The sequence below is a fragment of the Cheilinus undulatus genome, linkage group 12 (assembly GCF_018320785.1).
Source record: "Cheilinus undulatus linkage group 12, ASM1832078v1, whole genome shotgun sequence".
NCBI classification, from domain to species: domain Eukaryota; kingdom Metazoa; phylum Chordata; class Actinopteri; order Labriformes; family Labridae; genus Cheilinus; species Cheilinus undulatus.
The window spans coordinates 49,007,396-49,016,941 of record NC_054876.1 but is presented as its reverse complement, the minus strand read 5'-3'; the positions used below and the strand labels follow the sequence as shown (position 1 = coordinate 49,016,941).

At 41.3% G+C, this 9,546-nt stretch overlaps 1 protein-coding gene across 1 annotated transcript; it reads left to right on the top strand.

Moving 5' to 3' along the window:
- The first annotated feature begins 1,848 nt into the window (after positions 1–1,848).
- On the top strand, positions 1,849–5,712 carry zmat2 (zinc finger, matrin-type 2). Its single transcript, XM_041801848.1, has 6 exons — positions 1,849–1,935; positions 3,430–3,529; positions 3,682–3,805; positions 3,944–4,017; positions 4,097–4,242; positions 4,837–5,712. Exons 1-6 carry the CDS (start codon positions 1,918–1,920, stop codon positions 4,978–4,980), a joined length of 606 nt encoding a protein of 201 aa, XP_041657782.1. The 5' UTR covers positions 1,849–1,917; the 3' UTR covers positions 4,981–5,712.
- The last annotated feature ends 3,834 nt before the right edge of the window (positions 5,713–9,546 follow it).

The window sequence follows — 9,546 nt, the reverse complement described above, 5'->3', positions numbered from 1 at the left end:
CGGGGCCTGCTGCGGCCACGGAATCACCTGGGCTTCCATGGAGGAGTTACAGGAGGACAGATGGGAGTCTCCTCGGACCTGGGCTGACCTCACTGTAGAGCACTGATCATCAACTGGCGGCCCGGGGGCCATATCAGGCCCCCCAAAGCTTCCTGTCCGGCCCCCAGAAGATCCTCGGATTCAGAAAAGGAGGAAAGAAGATGTTCTGGTTTTCAGAGTATCCTTTGGCTTTAAATGTCTGCAGCTGCTAAATCACCCCACAAACAATTAACATTGAAACAGTCTGAGAATGACTTCACATCTGATTTTACTGAAATCTACTGTCATAGTTAGTAGATGTTTAAAAAAGGGCAAAGGTTGGCAGAAATGCTGCAAAAATGACCTGATAAAGTGGAGAAAAAAAGGTTAGAGAGAAGCAGAGATGGGTGATGAGTGGTGAAATGGGTTTTGGAGAGACAACAAGGGACAAAGATTGGCAGAAAAAGTTGTGAAGAGACGATAAACGTGGTAAAAACTGGTAAAACAGAAGAAAGGGGCAAAGAGTTAAAAAAACTGGTTACAAATGACAAAAAATAGCAAAACAAAAGTCATGAAAAGTGGTTGAAACTAGCAAAATAGAAGAACAGTGGAAAACGGATAAGAGTGGCACAAAGGGGATAAAACATGCAGGAAAAGTGGTTTAAATGGGTTAAAAGTGGCAACAAGTGGTTTTAAAGTTGCAGAAAATGTTGAAAAAATGCAATGAAAAGGGTTAAAATGGCAAAAATTGAGAAAATTGGCACAAAGGGGATAAAACATGCAGGAGAATTGGTTTCAAAAGGGGTTAAAATCTTGCTAAAATGTGGTTAAAGTGTCAAAAATGAGTAAATACTGGTGCTAAAGCCCAACTGTGGAGGGCCCATTCTCTGGGATTTTCAGCGGCTCAGCCAGTTCTGGTGTCAGGCCGGTCTCCTTGTGTCCTGCTGCGTTATAGATAACAGGGACAGATCTCACTGGTAATGACTAAAAATGTCCTGCGCTTTGAAAGAAAATACAAAATCTACTAGAATAATATTTCAATCAAACCCACAATATTGATTTAGTTTTGGTGTATTTGAAAGTCGGGCCCCCAGAGTTTCTGATGGGACTAAATCTGGCCCTGGTGTGAATGAGAGGCTCGTTTTAGTGATGTGATGTTGAATTTTTTGTGAACAAATCCCTTCATTTTTGTCTTTATTTATGTTGTTTTTTTTTTTTTTCTAATGTTTCAATTTTGTTTTTATGTCTTAATTTTATGTTTTACATTTTTTGAATGGTTACATTTTTTGTTTCATTTCTTATTTTTATGTATTATTTTTATATTTTATTTATCTGGTTTGATTTTTTGGGAATCTAATGTTTTCTTTCAAGGATCACTTCTGTTTTTATTTCTGTATTTTTATTTAATGGGTTATGTTTTATTTTTGTCTTTATTATGTATTTATTTTATATAGCTTTTTATGTTTTATTTTAATATCTTTATTGTATGTTTTTTTATTTTTATGTTTTTATCATATGTATGTTTTATTTTCAAGTCTTTATTTTATTCTTAGTCTTCACTTTCTGTTTTTATGTTGATATATTTAATTTGTTCTATTTTTTGATGTCTTTATTTTTAGTTTTCATGCCTTTTTAATCCTTATTTTATTTTATTTTATTTTTAATTTAATGTCTTTATTGTATCTTAATTTCTTTATTTGTTTGTTTTTAATTTTGTTTTAATTTTGTTTTAATTTTGTTTTGCTATTTTGCTCCAGTGCGCCGTCGCAGTCTTGCCGTACATGATGACGTCATAGTCTTCCCCAGCCGTACCGCTCCGCTCCTGCAGGCGGCGCTGTTCACCGTTAAACCACGATCCTTGATTTCACGACAGCCGTATTCTGACTCTGAGTAAACAAGATGGCGTCCGGTAGCGGGGTGAGTCCTTTATCTGATCCGGTTTTATGGTGGTTAGAATATAAAGATTAGCGTTTGATAAGTGATTTAAATGTTAGAAGGAGTTTATCTGCTCGCCTGGGACAAAACTGCCTTAAAATAAACCTGGGTTAACTTTAAATACCAGGGTTAAAAGGCGGAACATTAGCTCTCTGCTAACAACAGTTAGCCTGCTAACGGGCAGAGATCGATGCTGGTTTTTATTGATTCAGTATTGACGATTCTATCAGGTTCACATTTAAATAAACTCCAGGAGGTTTGACTACAACATGTTGAGGGTTAGTTTAAGGCTGATCATCTTTATTGATCAGCGATTATAAAAAATAATCTTTGATATCCTTGAAATTACCGAGTTATCCTGATCTAAGCGGATAGATTTAATGATCCCAGGTTTTAGCAGTTTAAATGTTAAAGGCAGAAACACAGTCCTCTTATTTAACATAAAACCAGAGTTAACCAGCAGATTAATCCTAAACAGTCAGGATTATAAAAACCCAACATTCAGGTTGATCTGGGACAGTGATGTATTTCTATTCTGTTACTGTTTACTTCCAAAGAGGAGAGTTTCCATTTTAATTCAAGCGTACTGAAGAAGATTAGGACCAGCAAGAACAAGTCTGTGGAGTTTTAAAGCTAATCTCAGAATTCTGACTTAAAAAATCTCCGTTCAGAATTCTCACCGAGATTTTGAAAAAAATAAAGATTCCCAAGTGTTGTGTTTTTGATTTCAGTGGCCTTAATCCTCTTCAGTACCAGGGTTTCAGAACAAACGGCTCATTTCCTGTTTTAAAGTTAGAGCCATTTTATTCTGCTTACCTTCACTATCAGGTAAAGTATTCAGGCAGACTAACATCATTATGAGAACAGCTGCAGCTGTTTTTCTACTCAGGAGAAAATCCTTTACCCTGAAACACCAGATCACACCGCCATGATATGGGAGCTACTTCACATCCATATAGACTGTGTTTGGGTAGAGCAGAAATCAAACTCAGAGGGTGAACGGATGAAAGATCAGTCTGTAGACGTCATCACAGGTCAGTCAGAGCAGCACGATATATGATGTAGCAGGATTCTACATAACCTGTCATCAATCTGACGCTGTCGCTGCACACACACCATTGTTTACAGCTGCTTCAGCTAAACCACGCCCACAGCCACTCCCTCTTTCTCCTTAAATGATGCTGATTGGTCCGGCCTTAATAGATGGCTCCTCCCGATGACTCATATCAATCTGGACAGTCCATCATGTTTGTAAAGTCAGGGCAGAGACAAACACACATTTAAAACCACACTCCTGTTTAAGGCGCAGTAACACGGCTTAATGGGATCAGAACAGGACAGCAGCACCCTGAAGAGCAGGCTGAGTTAAACAGCATGTGTGAAGCCTTGTTTAAGTAAGACTGCACTGCAGGACTGGTGGTTAAACAGGATTTTTTACATCACAGGTCAGAGTTCACCTTTCTTCTTCTCTTTTAGTCCAGCAAGAACGACTTCCGTCGGAAGTGGGACAAAGACGAGTATGAAAACCTCGCTCAGAAACGTCTGGCTGAAGAGCGAGACCGAGAGCGGCGAGATGGTGAGAGGGTTAATAAATCTATTAAAGTGTTAGAGTTCATGTTTCTGTGACTCTTAGTCATGGCTAAATGGTCACCTTTCAAACTGGACTCTTGCTTATAAGAGCTGAAACAGATGATTTGCTCTCAGTTTAATTTGGCCTCTCTTTCTCAGGGAAAACGGCGCCCCCGGTTAAGCGGGACCTCCTGCGTCACAGAGACTATAAGGTGGATCTGGAGTCCAAACTGGGGAAGACCATTGTTATCACGAAGACGACTCCTCAGGCCGAGATGGGCGGGTACAATGAAATAGCCACGACTGTGTTGATGGCGTTTATGTATCAGAGCAGCTTGAGGGACAAAGAAATGTTTAAAATCTCTATCAGGCCATCAGCCGCTCTGCTCTGATTGGCTGCTTTCTTCTTCTTCTCTGACAGCTATTACTGTAACGTCTGTGACTGTGTGGTGAAGGACTCCATCAACTTCCTGGACCACATCAACGGGAAGAAACGTGAGTTAAAAACGAGGAAGGGGGGGCAGTGGCGTGGTTTAGAGTGACCGTTTCTAACCATGTTTGTGTTTGTGAGCAGACCAGAGGAACCTGGGCATGTCCATGAGGGTGGAGCGCTCGTCTCTGGATCAGGTCAAGAAACGCTTCGAGGTCAACAAGAAGAAGATGGAGGAGAAGCAGAAGGAGTACGACTTTGAGGAGAGGATGAAGGAGCTGAGAGAGGAGGTGAGGAGGGGGAGGATGAGGAGAAGGGGTGTGGGGGGCAAGAGCAGACAATGAGGATTCTAAAAGAACTTTCTAGTAGGCTCAGAAACAAAATAGCATACTAAAACATCCAAACGGCAACAATTCAATATCAAAACATTCTATCGTTGGCAAAATATATTATGTCAGTATCAAAATCTTCATTCATCTGCAACATTTCCTGTCAATAATTTAGTAACCAAAAATACTTCTGCTGACGGTGTTTACTGGAAGTAATTCTGTTTTCTGGAACATTTTTAGTCAGTATATTGGCATCAGAACAAATGATCACTGGCAACATTTATTGCCAATACATCAGGATCAGAACCCACATTTACTGACAGCTTTCAGTTTGAATATTTCAGTATCAAAATGTGCAAATATTGGCAAATTTATTATTAATATTTCAGGATCAAAATCTACATTTATTGGCAACAATTTAGTTACAGAACATACATCTATTGAAGATGTTTTGGGCAATATTTCAGTCATATATCATACATCCATCGGCATCCATTGTTCTGTTACCTTTTCGTGTCCATGCATTTGCCATGGTTGTCCCTGTCTGTGTTTCAGGAGGAGAAGGCGAAGGCATATAAGAAGGAGAAGCAGAAGGAGAGGAAGCGGCGTGCTGAGGATGACGTGGACTTTGAGGAGGATGATGAGATGGCGGCCGTGATGGGCTTTTCAGGTTTCGGCTCGTCTAAGAAGAGTCACTGACGCTGTCCACTTCACCTCCGCCGTGAAGACCGCCATGCTCTGGGCTGGGGAACCGGTTGTAGCTCCGCCCACCACAGTCAGCTGGACTTACAGACCATAAGGAGGATGGAGGAGTCTGTTATCCCCCAGTCCTGGTTCAGACTTTTACCTCCAAATCTTCTTTATTTTCTACATCCAGGCTTTTATTTTGGTAGTTTGATCCTCCGCTCTGGTCTTTGTTTTAATCACCTGGCAGGTCAAAGGTCAGGGAGCAAACGTTGAGTTGATTTTGTCTGCAGGAAAACGCTGACCTGCTGTTTCCATATTCCCGTCTGTGCAGCATTCTGTCCATGCTGCACCTTTCAGAGAAAACCATACCTTTTCTAGTTAGTGCTGGTAACATACGGAGGTAAACTGTGGCATGGACGGGACGCTGCAGACATGGATGGCGTGGAAATGATCAGGGTTAGAGGGGAAAGGTTTAAGAGGAGGAACGCTGAACAGAAAGGAAAACGAGACCAAATGAGAAAGTGTCCATGTTATTGTGAGTAAATTAGGAGTTTATCTGTAGATCAAATGTTTATTTTCACTAGAATCTTCTCGTCTTTCCTCCCTCATGGATGTAGTCTACATTAAATCAGTGCAGAGTCTCTGGTGTCAGCAGATCGTTGTCAGACATGAAGAAACCCATCTGTTGTGTCTGGAGGAAACTTTGTTTGCTAATTCTCATTTTAATAAACATCTTTTTTTATACATTGCTGTTCTCTGATTTTTCCAACACTGTGTCAGTGAAAGTCTCATTAATTACAACATGTTTCTAACATCAGATGCTAATGTTAGCTTTAACCTGAAGGTAGCTAATGGATTATCAAACGTGCTTTTCTACATAAAATCTGATTCAATCTCTGCTTCGATTTTCAGTAACGCAGACTTTGGGTCTACGACAGTGCGTGTCTGTTTGTGGTTGAAGTGTTTATAAGTCACTGAAAAGTGAATATTTTTATGTTTTGTTAGTTTGAAGGATAGCATCGCCTTTTGCAGGCAAGGATGGAATGTTTTATAAACTTTGCATACTGACATCTGTCAAAGTTAAAGATGGAATGTTCTACATAGTTTAAAGATAACGTCTATGAAATGAAAGAATGGAATTATCTTGCAGAGGCAAGGGTGGAATGTTGTCTAGGCTTTAAAGGATGACATCTTTCAAATGAAGGGATGGAATGTTCCATGTGCTTTGAAGGATGACATATTAAATGGGTAAAGATGGAATGTTCCATGTGCTTTGAAGGATGATGTATTGATGACGTCTTTTTTTATGTAAGGATGGAATGTTCCATGTGCTTTGAAGGATGATGTATTAAAAAGGCAAGGATGGAATTTTCTATGTGCTTTGAAGGATGATGTATTAAAAAGGCAAGGATGGAATGTTCTATGTGCTTTGAAGGATGACATTTTTTAAATATAAGAATGGAATGTTCCTTGTGCTTTGAAGGACGATGTATTAATGACGTCTTTTTTATGTAAGGATGGAATGTTCCATGTGCTTTGAAGGACGTCTTTCATATGTAAAAATGGAATGTTTTTTTAGGCTTTGTATGAGAAAATATTTCAAAGGCAGTGGAAAAAATACAATTAGTTGCTGTCAGTTGTTCTCTGTTGGTGTCAGGTGTTGGTTGCCTTCAGTTGTTGGTTACTGGCTCTTACTTTTTCTTGCTGTCAGGGGTTGCAGTGGTTGTCCAGGAAGTTGTTCTATTGCTGCTGCCGCAGCTGAAACAAACAGGAAGCAGTAGGAAGAAGAGACAGAAGTTAAATGACCTCAGATGTGAACATACAAGCATCCATTAGTATCAGTGTGTTGAACATCTAGTGTTCAGACAGCATTCTTCTTTTCACGTGTTTGTTTTTTATTATTATACTTTTGTCTTGTGTTTGTTGTGGTCACGTTGGGCAAAAATACCTAAATGCCTGTTAGGTTACCCCTAATAACCTTTTACTTCACCAAACACCCCACTGTAGGAGGAAAGCAGGGGCATTTTGGGCTGTAAAAATGAAAATGTCCTTACAGTATATACATATTCTCCCTCTCCCTGATTTCCCTCTCTCTCCTATCGAAATAAAAGCCTGGTCAAACATGAAGAAAGTTTAACAGAGCTGAATCTCAAGTGAAACTGGACTCTGATTATTTGCATTTTCATGCTGCAGTGGCGCTATTACCGAGCATTGTAACCATAAGCACTGAGCATCACTTCTGCTTGCTATTTTGGTGAGTGAACTCCCAGAATGCACCTCTGCTGCTAGCCAACAAGCCTCTGAGTCATCAGGTGCGAGTCGTAGGCTGGTTGTGTCTTCTTCAGCTCTGAGTAAGTGTCTCTTTGGGACTAATATCTGAGCTTTTATTAGGCCCTGTGTCAGCTGGTAATGTGACATCACAGCCATGGAGGAGGAAGGAGATGAGGGTATTTCCTGTGACGCTGTAAAAAACACATTAGAAAAGGTCAAACAAGGAGCTTTAGGAAATAAAAGTAAGTCTGAATGTTGAATAAATGTTCACATTTAAATCTGCCACTGGTTGAAGTCAGAACCACAACAACAGAAAGACTCAGAAGTACGGTGGCCCTGAAGCTCAGCTGCGATTTATGTCACCATTTATTTCACATCAGGTGTAGTTCTGACGGCTGACCTTCAAGGCCACCATACAACTTCCACGTACTCAAGTTTCACCCATTTTTCCAAAAGTTGCCAAGTATGGTCGACTCAAAAATGGAACAACCCCAGCTCCACCAACATTCCATCCCTGCCTTTGAAAATGATGTCATCACAGCTTGTAAACATTCCATGCTTGCCTTTTGCATGCAGGCCAGACTGGACCCCCACAAGGTTTATTATCTTTATAGGATATCAGTGTTTCCATTTAAAGTCTGTTTATGACTAAATGAGGGAGAAAAGCTGTTAAAACACTCAGCTACCCTCTTAGCTCAGTCCAAGACTCTGGTCTCAGTCCTAGACTCCTCTAGACTCTTCTAGACTCTGGTCTTAGTCCTAGTCTCCTCTAGACTCATCTAGACTCTGGTCTTAGTCCTAGTCTCCTCTAGACTCCGGTCTCAGTCCTAGACTCCTCTAGACTCTGATCTTAGTCATAGACTCCCTTAGACTCTGGTCTCAGTCATAGACTCCTCTAGACTCTGGTCTCAGTCCTAGACTCCACTAGACTCTGGTCTCAGTCATAGACTCCACTAGACTCTGGTCTCAGTCATAGACTCCACTAGACTCTGGTCTCAGTCCTAGACTCCTCTAGACTCTGGTCTCAGTCATAGACTCCTCTAGACTCTGGTCTCAGTCCTAGACTCCACTAGACTCTGGTCTCAGTCATAGACTCCTCTAGACTCTGGTCTCAGTCATAGACTCCTCTAGACTCTGGTCTCAGTCCTAGACTCCTCTAGACTCTGGTCTCAGTCCTAGACTCTTCTAGACTCTGGTCTTAGTCCTAGTCTCCTCTAGACTCATCTAGACTCTGGTCTTAGTCCTAGTCTCCTCTAGACTCATCTAGACTCTGGTCTTAGTCCTAGACTCCTCTAGACTCCGGTCTCAGTCCTAGACTCCTCTAGACTCTGATCTTAGTCATAGACTCCCTTAGACTCTGGTCTCAGTCATAGACTCCTCTAGACTCTGGTCTCAGTCCTAGACTCCACTAGACTCTGGTCTCAGTCATAGACTCCACTAGACTCTGGTCTCAGTCATAGACTCCACTAGACTCTGGTCTCAGTCCTAGACTCCTCTAGACTCTGGTCTCAGTCATAGACTCCTCTAGACTCTGGTCTCAGTCCTAGACTCCACTAGACTCTGGTCTCAGTCATAGACTCCTCTAGACTCTGATCTCAGTCATAGACTCCTCTAGACTCTGGTCTCAGTCATAGACTCCTCTAGACTCTGGTCTCAGTCCTAGACTCCACTAGACTCTGGTCTCAGTCCTAGACCCCACTAGACTCTGGTCTCAGTCCTGGGCTCCCTCCAGTCTCTTTGTCTCTGATTCTTTTACCTTTCTGGTGTTGCTGACTTGAACGCTGACTTGTGATGAATATTTTGTTTTTAACTCTGTAGAGAACTCTACATTTCTTCATGTCTGGTTGTTTAGGCGGTCCCTGGTTTGCCTAAAGCCATAGACGGTCCTGATGGAGGCGGGTTCATCAGTCTTAGCCCGGTTTGGTGCTGAATGTCACTGAAGTGTCAAACTGATCTACCGTCAGTCTTTCCTGTCCTTTGTATATTTTTTTTACAGTGTTCTGCTGCAGAAAGCGGCTGCGGCTGCAACTGCAACGTCTGTTCCGCTTTGTGGTCAGCCTTCATCACCCCCCCCTCTGCACAGTCACTTCCTGTTGAGAGAGAAGGGGAGGAAAGAGAAGCAGATATACGGGCAGATAGATAGAAAGAAGGGAAGAAGTAGAGACAGAAAAAGGGAAGCCATTTTGGTTCCTTGGTGACATGTCAGTCTGAAATTTACTTCTCGCTTTCTGTGCTTTCTTTGTTAAATTTATCAGATTCTAGGAACTCTCTACACTGCTTGAAGGAAGTAAATCGGTTATTTTATTT